Source organism: Cervus canadensis, chromosome 4 (assembly GCF_019320065.1).
Source record: "Cervus canadensis isolate Bull #8, Minnesota chromosome 4, ASM1932006v1, whole genome shotgun sequence".
Taxonomy (NCBI): domain Eukaryota; kingdom Metazoa; phylum Chordata; class Mammalia; order Artiodactyla; family Cervidae; genus Cervus; species Cervus canadensis.
The window spans coordinates 88,587,533-88,601,957 of record NC_057389.1 but is presented as its reverse complement, the minus strand read 5'-3'; the positions used below and the strand labels follow the sequence as shown (position 1 = coordinate 88,601,957).

The following is a 14,425-nucleotide window of genomic DNA, read 5'->3' as shown; positions in this document are numbered from 1 at the left end:
CCTCTTTCCTTTCTGTACGCCTGAAAAAAGCCGTCTTTCTTTCCCCGGGGCCAAAGCAAATGGGATCCTCCCACCATAGAGCAGGTGGTACCGTCCCCCTCTTCCCAATGGAGATGGTGTCTCCTCCCCGTAGGCCCTCATGCCGAAGAGCCGAATCACAACCCCGGCTGGATTTTCCACACTTTATCTTGGTACAGTTAACGCGAGAGTCCTGAGCCCTGGACGGCATCTCCTGCGCGTGGATAGTCTGTCGCAGGGCTTGCCAGGAGGGACCGTGGGTGCCGTCGGAGCGGGGGCCGTGGCCGCCGTCTCTCCGGGCCGGCTGAGGTAGGGTCACACGCAGGCGCACTCGCGCGCCGACAGCTCGTGGACCGTGTGGTAGCGACTGTGCGTGTCCAGAAACGACACTTCGTCCTCGTAGGCCGTCGGGCGGCAGCAGGGCTGAGCGCGCACCCGCTCGCGCCGCACTCGCCGCCGCTGGCGCAGGCGTCGCAGCCCCAGGTCGTAGACGCGCGCGGCCGCCTCGCACGCGCCTGCGCAGTAGCGGAACAGCACTGTCTCTTCGGACGCGTAGCCCAGGCCCAGCTCGCTCACGCGCACCTCGAGCTCGCGCAGCCCGCACGGCCGTGTCCCCGATCGCGCACGCGCGCGTCGCCGCCGGGGCCCAGCCCGACGGCGCGGACCAGGGGACCGCCCGGCCCAAGGCGTCAGTTCTCGAAGCTCCACCGCATCCGGGGCGCCCTGCAGCAGTGCACGGTCTGCGAGGGGATAGAGAAGGGCCGGGGAGTCAGTGGGTGGATGCATGGGAAGGAGCGCCATATCTACGCTGTTCCTCTGCGAAAAGGGACCTGGTGGTGACTCAGGTGCTAGTGCACCCTCTCCTGACCACATCTTATCTTGCTCCCTGATTCCGGCTCATGCACCCTTTCTAGGGGGCGTGTGTGTAAGGAGAGGGTTGCATATCCAGGCCCCCAGGCTGGGTCCCTAAGGCTACCAGCACTCTTCTCTGGAGCCTACACCTAAGATGGACTGCCCAGAACCATTTCCTGTACCACATACCAGTCTGCCCCAACTTGAGCTGAGCCGACCCGGTGTCTGTCTCCCTGTGGGCACACCCCTCCACCACTCTCTGTGGACCCCATCCCTATGCAGGGCAGCACTGGAAATTCCTCCCTTGTTCACTGAGCTGCTCTCACCTCACTGGAGAAAAAAAAGGAGGGGGGGTGGTCGCTCAGCAGGGGGTGTAGTGAACCAAATCCCTGTCCCTCCTGGGCCCCAGCTGTCCCCACCCCATGCTGGTTGCCCCAGGACACTGGCACATCCTCTCTGAGCAGTGTTGGGGGCCTGCTTCCCACACCCCAACCCCCCACTCTGGTTGAGCTTTCATGGGTCTCTCACTCCGTCTCTGGGATCCCCACCCAAACCTCTGCATATTCTCTGAACCTCTGGCCTGTTCACAACGCCTCCCCTCCCCGCATCCCTCCTGCTCCACCGTGTACTCAGTTTCCCCTTTCACCACACCAGATCAGGTGTGTGAGCTTCTCAAAATGCACAGGGGAGCAGCAGCCACTGAGAACTGTGTGTTGGCCCTACCACATGGGGTGACCGCAGCTGCTGTCAGGGGCTCCCCCATGTTACCGGTGAGGGAACGGGGCATCCAGAGGGGCAAAGAGGTGCCTAAGACCACACCACTGGCAGGTGGCAGAGAGAAAACCAAACAGTCTTCCCACTTCCATCCCGTGCCCAAGTTTGGTGCACATCCAACCCTCTTCTCCCACAACTGCCTGGAGGCGCCCTGAGCCACAGATTCCCAGGGCTCCACGGCCTAAATTTATTTCCCAAGCGGCTGGTCCTGCCCCAGTGCTCCTCAGCCCCAGGAGAGAAGTGTAGATGTCGGAATGGCAGGCAGCGCTGAACTGACACTGGGTCTGCAGACGGGGCTCCCAGCCCCTAAGCAGGTGGCAGTCACTCTTGTGGTTGAGAGAGGAAATCCTGAGTTTAAGCTCCCACCTGCCCCCAAGGCTGGCGCACCTGGCTGTCAAAAGAAATAGCTTCCTGGGAGGCCCAAGGGGGAAGGGCTGTCTGTCACCCTGGGAGCTGTCTATTCCCATAGGGGGTCTCAAGAGCAGACAAGCCCCGGTTCTGAGCCTTGCTCTGCCCACTCGGAGCCTTGTAGTTTCAGGCAGATGACAGCCCTACTTTCGTTGCACCCGTTGTACCCTGCTGTACCCTACTTTCATTGTTTGCTCAGTGAGACTTGCAGAGTCCCTACTTTGGCTGGGGCTGGGAGGGTAGAAATGGGGGGCCACCCAACAGCATCTTCTGGGAGATGGGTCGGAGTAGGGTGGCAAGCACTGCTTGCTCTGGGATCAGGGTGAGCCTAGCTCACTAACGATGCCTAAAATTCCACCAGTGTGCCCACCCCAAAGATGTGTGTCTAGAGTTAATTCATGGGATTGTCAGGTTAAGATACAGATCCCTGGTTCAGTGTGAATTTCAGATAAACAATAATCTTCTAGTATATCTGTCCTTCCAGCAGGCCTGGCCACGTGCACAGGGTCTGAAATACAAGGAGATGATGCCCACACCTCCCTGGCCCAAGCCTGAGATTCCTCCATCAGTGCATTAATCCCAGAACCTAGAACACTGGGACTCTGGGGTATGGAAATCCATGTCCTTCCTCCAGTAGGGCTGGATCCAGGGACAGGATGCAGGGCAGGCAGGACCCGCCAGTAGGCCGAGATCCTCCCTGGTGCCTGAAATTCCACCACTGGGCCTTTGCCCCCAGGGCCTGGAGCACTAGCTTTGGGGAGCCTGGGTCTCTGGGACCCAGTGTCCTGGGAAGGATTTAGCAGCCTGAAGGGTGGAGTGGTGGGGGCGGAAGTGGAGCTTGCACCGGAGGCCACCCTTGTCCATTGTGAAGACAAGAAAGAAGGATTGTGTGGGCCGGCAGGGCGGGTGCAGACTTGCACACAGGCGTGCACGCACCCCCTACCCACGGGGGTCCACGCACACTCCCCTGCCTACACCTAACCCCCATCCACCCACATGGATGCACGTGTGGACACACCCATGCACGCACTAAGTCAGGGCCCATGCATGGCTCCGGCCCCACAGAACCTGCCCGGCAGGCATCAGGGGCGAGTGGGGAGCTGGACCATACAGCCACATGGTTGGCATTTCCACTTTTCTACCTCCTGACCTTTTCCCACATCGTTCTCGCCCATCCTCTGTTCCTCTATGTCTGTCTTTCTCCCCGTTTCTAGGACTTGTCCTATTTCTAGGTCTCTGCCTCCCCTGTCCCCACCCCCGGCAGGTCACTAGGGCCTCGGGTCCAGCCTCCCTCTTCCTCCACCCCCCACTGCGCTGCAGGGGCCGCCCGGGCCGAATGCCCAGGTCTAATCTCCATCTGGCCCCCGGGCCCCTCAGGGCTAGAGCCTAATTCCTTGTGACAGCTGAGCCAAGGGACCCCAGTTCTCAGCAACCATCCCCTCTGACACCCCTGCCAGGCCGTTGAGGGGATTTGCACCCTCCCTCCACCCCATAAAATAAGCCTCTGTGGCCCCGCTCCACTGTGTACAACATTCCACCATTATGGTCGCTGCGATGTTGGGGGTATCTGACTCAAGACAGGGGGCGGGGGAGGGCTTACACTGGGCCAGACGGGCGATTCGGGCGTCCAGGGTGCGAGGCGGCCGGCGCAAGGGGGCCAGCGCAGGTCCGAGGCGGTGGCCGAGGAGCAGGCCCTCCCGACACATCCAGATGGAGAGCACGGAGCTGCAGAGCACCGAGGCCAGGGCCGCTGCCTTCCAGCGCTGCATCCTCAGCCTGCGTCCACGGGATGGTCAGCCACACGGCCTCCGTCGTCTGTCTGTCAGGCAACAAACGAACGGGCACAGGGTGCTGGACCAGCTAGTGGGGTACAGTGGGGCCCCTGAATTTGAACCACTCCCGTTTAATGACCAATAATAATATAGAAGTGATTCATCTAGGAACCACTGAACAAGGTTGTGGGAAATGCTGCCAAGGAGGAGGTGGGCACTGTGCCAGGGGTAACCTGGGAACCGCCCCCATCTGGGCGTCCCAGGGTGCTTTCCTGAGGATTGAGGAAAGTTGAGACTTGAGCAAAGGTAGGAGCTAGCCAGGCAGAAGAGAATGGCATCTCAGGCAGGGGCAACAGCCGGTGCAAAGGTCCTGAGGCGTGACCCGGGGTGGCCAATCCAGCCAGGAGGCTGCCGTGGCTGGAACCCAGGGAGTCTGGGGAAGAGTGGAAGGTGAGGACATCCCCAGCAGGGGGCACTGTGGGACAAGGGTGGTGAGGAGAGGTGGTGCTTAGAATAGGTACAGTCTGGGAGGCTGGAGCCCTCCCGTTGAGCCATATTAATGTCCCTGGAAGTGACTTTCCGCCCTGCTCTGGGCCTAGACTCCCTGCCCCCGCCCCCCAGGCAAATAGATGCCCAGAAGTGGGCAGCAATGGACCAAAACTGCCCTCAACCCACCTCCAGGCCTTTGTACAAGTGAGTCCTTCCATCCAGAACATTCTCTTCTCCACTGCCGCCCACTCCCATTCCACTTTCGGTCCTAGCTTAGACGGTGCCTCCCCCAGGAAGCTTGCCCTGATTGCTCCTCCTCCCCAGCCCCAGGCCCGTGCAAGGGCACTCTCTGGGTCCCCACAACGTCTAAGCTTCCCCTACTGGGGCACCGATTACTCAGTGTTGTGGTTGCCTAGTCGCGTCATGCTCACAGTAGATGTTTAATAACTCCTGCGTACCCCAACACCCCCACCCTGTCTGAGAAGCTCCCCGCCACTGAGCGGCCTCCAGCCCGCGTTTACATTACCCCGCCGGCCGCCCGGCGCGGGGCCTGGCGGCCGGCCCGGTGTAAACATTTACACGGAGCGATGAAAGCCGGGCTGGACGACGGTCAGCGCCCCGGCTCAGCGACGGGGTGCTGGGCGCGCCTCGGGCCGCACAGGCTGACCTGCGCGCTGCCCAGAGCAGTTCATTGCGTGCTATTTGCATTTTATTTGCGTGTGATGTGCCTGTGTCGGCGGAGGGGGGCGGGGCGTGGTTAAGAGCAGTAAGTTTGGAACCGCCTCACCCCCCGCCCCAAGGATGCACCCGCACAGGACCGGCACCAGACAGTAAGTAACGGAGAACGCTTGTTAACCCCCTGTTGTGTACCAGAACCGGTGCTGAGCTCAGGAAGGAGGCATTGTAACCTCCATTTTATAAATGAAGAAACAGGCACGAAAGAGAGGCTTGGTCAAGGGCACAGCTCGGAAAGGATCTAGAGACTCATACCCGGATTCTTTGTCACAGTGCTCCAAGTGGGCGGAGCAAATGCTCTGGAGTTATTCTGAGGACCTGCCACTGTTGGTGGTATTGGATTTTTTTTTTTTTTTTGCATGAGGCATGCAGGATCTTCTCCAGCCAAGTGATGGAACAGGTGCCCCCGGCATTGGGAGCGCAGAGTCTTAACCACTGGACTCCTAGGGAAGTCTGTGGTGGTATTTGATACTGCTGTTATTATTACTGTGGTGATAATGTTATTACTGTCAGTGGGGTGATGGATAATGAGGGCCCCAACCTGGGGCCATGTAAACAAACCCTGGGCCAGCCTGGAGTGCTGTGGACACAGCAAGGGCGAAGGCCCTAGGGCAGGGCCATGCTTGGCTGATTGAAGGAATCATCAAGACAACCCCATGTCGCTGGAGCAAAGTGAGCAAGGGGAGGGGAAGGCAGGGAGGTGAGGAGCACAGGTCGTGCGGGTCATGCAGCCCTGGGGGTTGGGAGGAGACTTCATTCTCAACGTTGTGCAGCAAACAGGTCAGTCTTGGCATTTGTCAAGTGCCCAAACCCACCGCCTTTACTCTTAATGAGCCCCTACTTGATGCCAGATCCCACTGTACAAATTTAATGCATATTATTAAGTCATTTTAACTTCACAAGAGTCCTTATTCCCATTTTACAGATGCAAAAACTGAGGCCCCGAGTGGCAAAGTGACCTGCCTGGGGCCACAGAGCTAAGAGGAGAACTCTGGTGGCCTCACCCACCCTGGCAGGGAGGAGACAGGGAAACCCCCCAGGTGCAAGACCTCTGGTCGTCACACCCGTCTTGGAGTGGCGTGCCTCAGTTTCCCTGTTAGATTGGAACAAGGTCCCTGTACAGCACTAGTATAAAACGGGGCGCTGAAAGGATAGATGGGTCTCCAGCCCCGAGATGGCCCAGCCACAGGAGCTCCTGGTGGCCTTGGAGCTGCAGACCTCCTGGAGCTCTAAGGGGGATGGGAAGGCAGGGGACCGCTGGTGGAGGGGACCTGGCAGGCACAGCTGATAAGCATCTGCAACAATGGGCTTTCTGTACGGGGGTCACCCAACTGGTTTGTCTCTGGCATGGACCTGATGGGGAGCGGGTGTGGCGGAGGGCATGGAGGAGACCAGGTGTGCATGATCTGTGTGCATGTGTCATGGGGAAGGTGGGCACTCACACAGCACACTTGGGGGTTCATATTCACACCCAGCCTTCCCAGACTCACACACACTGACTCACTCAGCACACGTGTGTGCGCACACACACACACACACTCTCTCTCATGTGTGCCCAATCACTGTTGCACGCACACTTTCAGACACTGCCCAGCTCACACATTCCGACATGCTCAGATGCCTGTCAGCTCCTGCTGACACACTCAGTGGTCTCACTCACCCTCAAACAGAATTCCACTCACATGCTTGAACACAGCCACACACTCAGGTGTTTTCCCACCTAGAACATGACCACGCACTCAAACATCATCACACCCTCACACCTAAACATCACTGCACTCACATGCTAGTGTGTTCCGTACTCTCACATGTACGCATTTTACTCACAAACATAGCATTCAAGCGCTACCACTCACTAGTATTTGCACACATGCACACACATCCTGATTTGCCCTTGGGAGCTCCCCGATCACACCCCTTACACTCTCTCATGCCCATGGGAGCTCTCACACACCCTTGAGACTCACACTCCCACACAAATCAAGCATCTGCACACTCACATACTGTCTCTTGCACGATGACACAGAGAATGGGCACGCCACACACGTGCCGCCTCCAAGCCATCCCTTGAGGACTTGTGCGTGCACAGGCATGCCTGTTATCACCTGCATCCTACACTCCAGCCACACTCGTGCAAGCAGGCGTGCAGACACAAACATCCTGCCAGCGCTGGGGGCCCTTGTCTGCAGATTGCAGGCGGCACCGAGCGGTGGAGCCACAGGAGGCTGCGAGTGGGAAGAGGGGAGTGTGGGAGCAGAATGCCCCAGAGGAAAGGGCCTGCTCTGCCCACACCTGCTGGCATTTCAAGTGTCACCATCTGCCAGACAGGACCTGGTCCGGGGTCCCCTCTCAAGCCAACAATGTCCAGACCCTGGAGAATCTTCATTGCCTAAGGAAGGGGGCACCTCCCTTCATGGGGGTCAGGTCAGTCTGAACTACAGCAAGGATGACCTCTGGAATGACCTCAACTTCTAGCTGGAGGCCACAGAGTCCCCAGCACTGGGAGGGAGGGGAAACTGAGGCTCAGAGGGGGTGATGAACAGCCCGTAGACACACAGCCAGCTGGATCTTTCCAGTTATCCAAGGAGCAGACAATTAGGGTGAGGGTGTGGGGGTATTCCTGGCAGCTTCTTTGATGGTGCCAGGAAACACTGTTCGTTATCTTGATGTCCCGGCAACGCTCCAAGTTTCCACCTTTCCACAGAGCTTCCCAGGGAACACCCACCAGGCATACCTGTTCCCAGGGTCACCAGCCTTCAGCCTGCGGAGCCGCTGGCATCAGGGAGGAACCTGCTTCATGCTTGTTCCCAGGGAGAGGTTGGAGGGGAGGGGAACCCTCCGCCCACCCACTCATCTCTCCAGTCTGGGAGAGGCATGCCTGTCTCCATCAAGCAAACTCCTACTCATCCTTCAAAGTCCCAGCTCCTATAGCCCCCTCCTCCCGAAAGCCATGCCTGCTCCCTATCTTGACCGTCCCCCCACAGCTGCAGGGTCCTCCCTCTTGCCCAGCTCTGCCAGCATAGTATGTGGATCCTTATCTGTCTTTGCAGGACAGGTGGAGTTTCTGGAGGGACAGCCTGGGCTGGGTCCCCTCAAAGCAAAGACGGACATTGAGAATTCCATCCACAGTCACCAGGCTTTTGCCCATGGGGTGCCTCCCTCCACTAACACTGTTCTCCCTTTGCACCTCACTCCTAGATCTGCCTCTGGTCCTCCTGTATCCCTGTTTCCCCAACTTCAGAAAGGGTCTGAGGAGGTCCGTCCCACACTATAGGAATGACCGGGTTGCACGTGGGGCTGTCATTGCCACCCACGGGCAGAACAAGCCAGGCTGGGAAGCCATGTGGGCAGTAGTGGGGGTGGCCACACCTGCTGGCCAGCCCCTGGAGAAGGGTGTGTCTGGATGCTGCGGCACCTGGGGTCCAGACAGCTGAACTCGCATCCATGTTCTGCCTCTTCCTGGCTGGATCACATGGCAAGGAAGCTGTGTGGCAAGCACACAGCTCCTCCCCTGGCAAGCTCCTCCCCCTCTCTGAGCCCCAGTTTCCCATCTGTACAATGGGCTGCCCAGGACACCTCCTCATCTGGAGGGCCATTTTTGTTCAGTGAAGTCCTGCAGGTCTGGCTGACGGCAGCAGCAGGGCCCGGGTGTCAGACACGGGTGCTTGCATGCCCTTCTCTGTCTCCTCCATCAATCCTCCAGCTCTGGGGCTGGCAGCTGGGCCCATTCCCCGGGCAGCCTTGCTCATTTCGTTTACCCCAGATGGCCCCTGGGGGTTCCCTAGGGAACCACTGATGGGGAAACTGAGGCCCCATTTCATGATGGGGAAACGGGTGGGACTTGGGCCTCTCTCAAGACAAGATTCAATGGTTCTGCAAAACGAGAAACAAATTCCACAGCCCACAAAAATGTGCCCCCTCCCTCGGAGGGCCCCAGGGCCCAGCTCCACCCTGTGGTGGGGATGGGGAGGCCGGGGCAGGCGCAAGCCAGCGTCACACATCTGCGGGTAAACCAGGAACATCTGGCTAGCACAGCTGGTTCCGATGTCGCGTCTGTGGGGGTCAGGGGCCAGCCTGTGGGGCGGCCTCCTGGGAGGATGCAGGCACAGACGCCCCCTGCAGAACCTTCCAGGCCTGGCCAGAGGTGGGAGCCCCACCTCTCCTCTTTTTCCTCCAACCCAGAAGCTTCCTGCTGCCCGATTGCTAGAACCATCGCTGGCTCCCTGCTACTCTGAGAATCAAGTCTTGGGTCCTGAGCGTATCTTAAGGGGCTCTGGGTCTGTCTTCACCAAAGTGAGGCTGAGGAGTCGACTTCTGGGGAGGACTTCTGTGTTGTTGCTTTGTGATAATAGTATTAAAGAAAAATAGCTCATACTAACACTAGTGAACAACACCATCGCTGCTGTTCTAAGCGCTTTACCTCTAGTGACTCGCAGAATGGTGTGGACCATTTTATCCCCATTATCTATTTCTGTATACAGAAAAAGAAGTCCAAAAGACTGAAGTGTCTTCCTCAGGGTCAAACAGAGCATGAATGAATGGCCAAGCTAGAATGTGAACTCAGGCGGTTGGGCAAACTCCTACTCATCCTTCAAAGCCCCAGCCTCAGTGCCCTCTGTTCCACATTCTTGAACACTGTACCATATGGCCTTCCTCATAACCGCAAGAGCAAGAATAATAACATTAACACCTGGCAGTGTTGGCTATTCCATTTATTTAGTGCCGAGCCCTCTGCTGAGTGCTTTCCACAAGTTTATTTCTCCCTCCACAGTCCCTGGAAAAGATGTTGTTCTTATTATTAGCACCATTTACCACGTGGAAACTGAGGCTTGGAGAGGTAAAGTGACTTGCCCAAGATCACACAGAAATTAAGTGGCTGAGCTGCAGTTGAACCGGGGTCTGACTCTAAACTTGTTCTCTCAATGTCTCCACAACCCCTGTAACAAGGGTGATGCCGGGGGTGGACGGAGAGAAGCAAGGTCTTGCTGTTTATGAGGGGCTGAGGTCCAGGGAAGGAGAAAATTTTCTCAAAGACACACAGCAGAGCAGAACTAGCAAGTAAACAGAAGACCCACATGGCAGGAAGCCCGTGTGCCAGGCGGTTCTGCCCCCAACACATTCACTCAACATTTACGGAGTGTCTACTAGGTGCTGGGCCAGCCAGGGAACATAGGACAGCCACGGCCAACCTGGGACTCCACCCTTGCCAAGCTCAGACCACCCATTAAGGGAAATGGATAATAAAAAAGACAGAAAGGTATTTTAGGGAATTCCCTGGCAGTCCAGTGCTTAGGACTTTGCGCTTTTACTGCTGGGGCCCCAGGTTTGATCCCTGGTTGGGGAACCAAGATCTCACAAGCTGTGTGGCTAGAAAAGTAAGAGAGAAAGGAGGAAAGGAGGGAGAGAGAGAGAAAGAAGAAAACAGTAGAAACTAACACAATGACATCATAAAGCAATTATACTCCAGTTAAAAAATAAAAGAAAAAAATAAAATTAAAGCCCAATAAAAAAAAAGAAAGATAGGGTAATTTAGAGGTTGTCAGTGCAACAACAGCCCCCAAATAAAACAAGGTGAAGCAATAGTAACCAGGGTTGCTTTTAGGCTGAGTGGTCAAGGAGGGCTTCTCGGAGGAGGCAGGATTTGTGCTGAGCCCATGTGAAGATGTAGGAACAGTGTTCTAGGCAGAGAGACCTGCATGAGCAAAGGCTCAGAGATAGGATGATAGCTTTTCTAAGGGACCGGGGCGACCAGAGCAAACTTAGCCAGGGAACAGCACAAGGAGATGAGGAGAGATGGGGGGTGTCCTATTCCCCATCAGTGCCCACTTCTTATACCAGCCACTGTGCAGGCGTTTTCTTGGGGAGACTGGGCCAGGGAGCGTGTGTGTGGTGGGGCCGCCTGCTTTTCAGACCCGCTGTTTCTGTCCTGGTCCTCTGCGGCTGGCCCATAAAATTCCCACCTCGACCATACCAGGCTGGTCTGGCTTAGCCAAGCTGGCCTGGGACAGGCCTTACAGGCATCTGGGGCAGGCGTTGCGGGGGGACCTCCCTGGGGGAGAATAACAGGATCAACCTAATGAGGCCTGGCACTGGCACGGCTGAGCAGCTGGCATGGGGCCCAGTGGGTGGCGCGAGGGATGTGGGTCCTCCAGGAGTAGCCAGGGGGATGCCACACAAACCTGGCCTTGTGACAGAAAGGGAAACCAAGGCACAGACCTCTGACGTGTCGCAAACTCTAACACAGGTGTCCTGGGAACCAGGGGACCCGAGTCACCTTTTCCATGTCCCCAAGTTCAAATTCTGCCTTGGGATCCTCACATACTGAGCTCTTTAGGCACGGATGGTGGGGCCCTTGCTCTGGGCTCTGTTTCCCCCGCTGGGAAGTGAGGGCCACTGCTGGATTTCTTCCAGGGCCAGACAAAGCCTGAGTCCTCTGGGATTGGAAGGGAAGATCTTTCTGCTCCTGAACACTGATGCCAAAGTGTCCCAGACCCTACTCAGGCTTCCTTGGTGGCCCTTACACACCCTGAAAGTCCAGGAGGCTGGATGGATGTTTTGAGAGCCTCAGGTCTGCCCCCCACCCTCCCCCTCATGAGTGCAGCAAGCACCAGGCCTGTCTTATTTTCTGCTTCATCCTGGTGCATAGCTTGGCACATGGTAGCTTAGGGCTCAGAATTAATTACATGGCACATAAGGAAAGATCTCTCCAGCTTGCCCAGCCTCAGTTTTCTCAGATATGAAATGGGGAGAACCAGCCTCCCACTGTGCCTGCTCAGTTGATGCTCATTGGGCAGAGGGAAGATCCTGTCTCCCCTCGTGGGCCTTGAGATCTAGACTCCCCTACACCACCTTGGGGGACCAGGAAAGCTGCATCTGCAGAAGAATCCCAGAACCTCTCAGCAAAGATGGATGCACCCAATGATGCCAGATGCATTAAAGGACCTGTTCTCTCTGTGTCTCCAGCTCCCATCTCCAGGAATCTGTCCTTGAAGGCCCCAGCCCAGTTCTCTGTCAGCCTTTCAGAACAATCTCTCCCTCCCACACAGGCCGCCTGGATTTTCCAAAACCACTCATGCACTTTCCTGCCTCCAGATCTTTGCATATACAGTTTCTACTACCTGGATGTTTTGACTGGTCCCACTTAGAAAACTCCTACTCCTCCTGTACAGCCCCAACCCCAATGTCTCTCCTCTAGGAAGTCTCCCCTGACCCTCCTACCCGGAGGGAGTGCCTTTGCTCCCCACTCTGGCCTCCACCTTGGATTTAAGTTTGTCTTCCTGGAAGGACAAAGCCCAGGAGCCTGACCCCAAACAGAGTCAGCTGCACCGTGGCAGTCCAATACGTGTTGGTGGAAATGATTTCTTGGTTGTATTCTTTGCCTGGCTGCAAACTGTTTGGTTCCCTCTCTTGTCCCAGACTCTTGAAAGCTGTATCCATTTCTCACCCCCTGAAAACTGAGGCCTATCACCTGAGGGACAAGCCGTGATGGTAGAACTCCAGACACTGTGCCCAACTGTCGGGAGGCGTGATTCGGTTTCTCCCCTGCACCTTTGGAACTAGCTCTTCGCAGCTGTGTGGGAGTGGGCTGTAAGGCCTGGGAGTGGCTGTGGAACCTCAAACCTCAGCAGTCCTAGAATGAAGGGTGTGGGGAGGGGTGTCTGCCTAGATCAGTCATGCCTTTTTAGGGCTTCCTCAGCCCGGGGCTCTTTTAAAGACAGACAAAGAGTGTCATGGAACAGACAGAAAAGGATGTTGGACACGGTGGGCAGGCAGGAGTGAGGAAAATCAGGGGTCTGGTGTTCCATGCCCCCCACATAGGCCCTAGTTCTACTCCCCAGATCTGGGCTGCTGGCCTCAGCCTTGCAGGTAACCAAAGGCCCACTGACCCAGGCCAGTCGCACCGTGATATATGTATGCTGGTGCTTCCTGGGGAGAGGACTGTGGTGACACCCACCCCAGGAGAGAAGCCACTTCTGTCTCTGTCCCAGCCCACATCTGCCCACTGTCTGCAGGCCCCTCCGCTTAAAGACTGTAAACTGACAAACCACATTTTCTGGGAGAATTTTGGGATCATCCTGAGTAAGAGATGCCTTTACTAAAAAGAGGAAGGACGACCGCCCTTTCTTCTTCAAATTTGGTCTTTGCCCTTAAGGGACCCCCCCCCCCAAATGGTTTCGCGCCCTCTTGCGGCTGCATTAAGGCTCCAGGAGCCGAGAGAGCTGGGCCCTTACCGGAGGACACCGTGTCCCCGGCGGCAGCGGCGGCGGCGCGCAGGGAACGCGGCTGGAACGCGCCACTGACAGATGTTTACTTCTGCGTGCAGCTGGGCCGCGACGGCAGCCCCCCACTCAGGGTCCGCGGGATCCGGTTGTCCCCCGCGGCCCCCTTGTAGACCACAAGACCGAAGGGGTGTCTGGGTCTCGCCCACCTAAAGGCTGGGGAGTGGTGTCCGGCTGCTCCTGTTTCCATCCCCTCTCCAGAAGCATACAAGAGGGTCCGAGGAGGCAGAAGCGCGCCCGCCCCGTCGGACAGGGACCACCCCCTCCCCTGGCCAGACCCTAGCTTAGAGAGGCGCTTACATCGCCCTCCCGACCCCCTGCCACGCACGGACCTGTCGCCTCTTGACCCCACCCTCATACACACGCTTGTTCTTGGCTCAAGGCGGGAAGCTACTGGTCTACCGGGAGTCCCTGGACGCCCCCGCAACCTCCGTCCATGGGGGCCATTCCTTCCCCCGCGCCAGTCCTCTGCGGGCCCCGCTTCTGCCCTTGCTTACCTGCTCCGGGCGCCCTACTAGCCGTCAGTGGCGGCCGCGCCTGCCGCCCGCGCCGGCCCCAGCCCCTGCCCCTGCCACCGCGACCGCCATCCGGGCCGCTTGGGCCCGCGGCGCCCGGGGGGGCCCGGGCCGGAGGGGGCGGCCGCGGGGGGGGCGCGGCGCGGGCCGGCCCATGGGGCCCCCCCGGGCTCGCTCAGCCGCGGGCTGCGGCCATCCCAGCCCGGCGGAGGCTGGGGCTGAGGGGGTGCCCTGGACGGCCTGCGGCTCGGAGGGCGCGGGGCGCAGGGGCGCACAGACGGCGCGGGCGGCCTCGGTGCGTGGCGCTGGGCTCCGAGGCGGCGGCGCGAGGGGCCCAGGAGCTCCGAGCGGCTCCACGGCGCGCTCTCCCGCCGCCTCCGCCGCTCCCGCCGCGGACGGCTCCGCCGGCTCGGGGCCGGGGGGCGGGGCCGGGGGCGGGGCCAGGGGCGGTGGCTCGGATTTCCAGGGACTGGGAGACGCCCCCGCCCAGTCCCTCCCAGCCAGAGGGGGACCTGAAAAACGCAGGTGGCAAGGGTGCAAGGACAGCAGCACCCCCCTAGACGGCGATATCCCCTGGCCCCAT

At 58.3% G+C, this 14,425-nt stretch overlaps 1 protein-coding gene across 2 annotated transcripts; it reads right to left on the bottom strand.

Annotated features, from left to right (window-relative positions):
- Positions 1-168: 168 nt before the first annotated feature.
- NRTN (neurturin) lies at positions 169-13,963 on the bottom strand. Of its 2 annotated transcripts, none has more exons than XM_043466326.1 (3): positions 13,825-13,963; positions 3,653-3,871; positions 169-758 (listed from the first exon to the last, which is right to left on the bottom strand). In XM_043466326.1, exons 2-3 carry the CDS (start codon positions 3,819-3,821, stop codon positions 334-336), a joined length of 594 nt encoding a protein of 197 aa, XP_043322261.1. In that variant the 5' UTR covers positions 3,822-3,871; positions 13,825-13,963; the 3' UTR covers positions 169-333. The 2 variants fall into 2 exon arrangements, with proteins under 2 accessions (XP_043322261.1, XP_043322262.1); XM_043466327.1 differs by lacking the exon at positions 13,825-13,963 and adding an exon at positions 4,500-5,246.
- Positions 13,964-14,425: the final 462 nt, after the last annotated feature.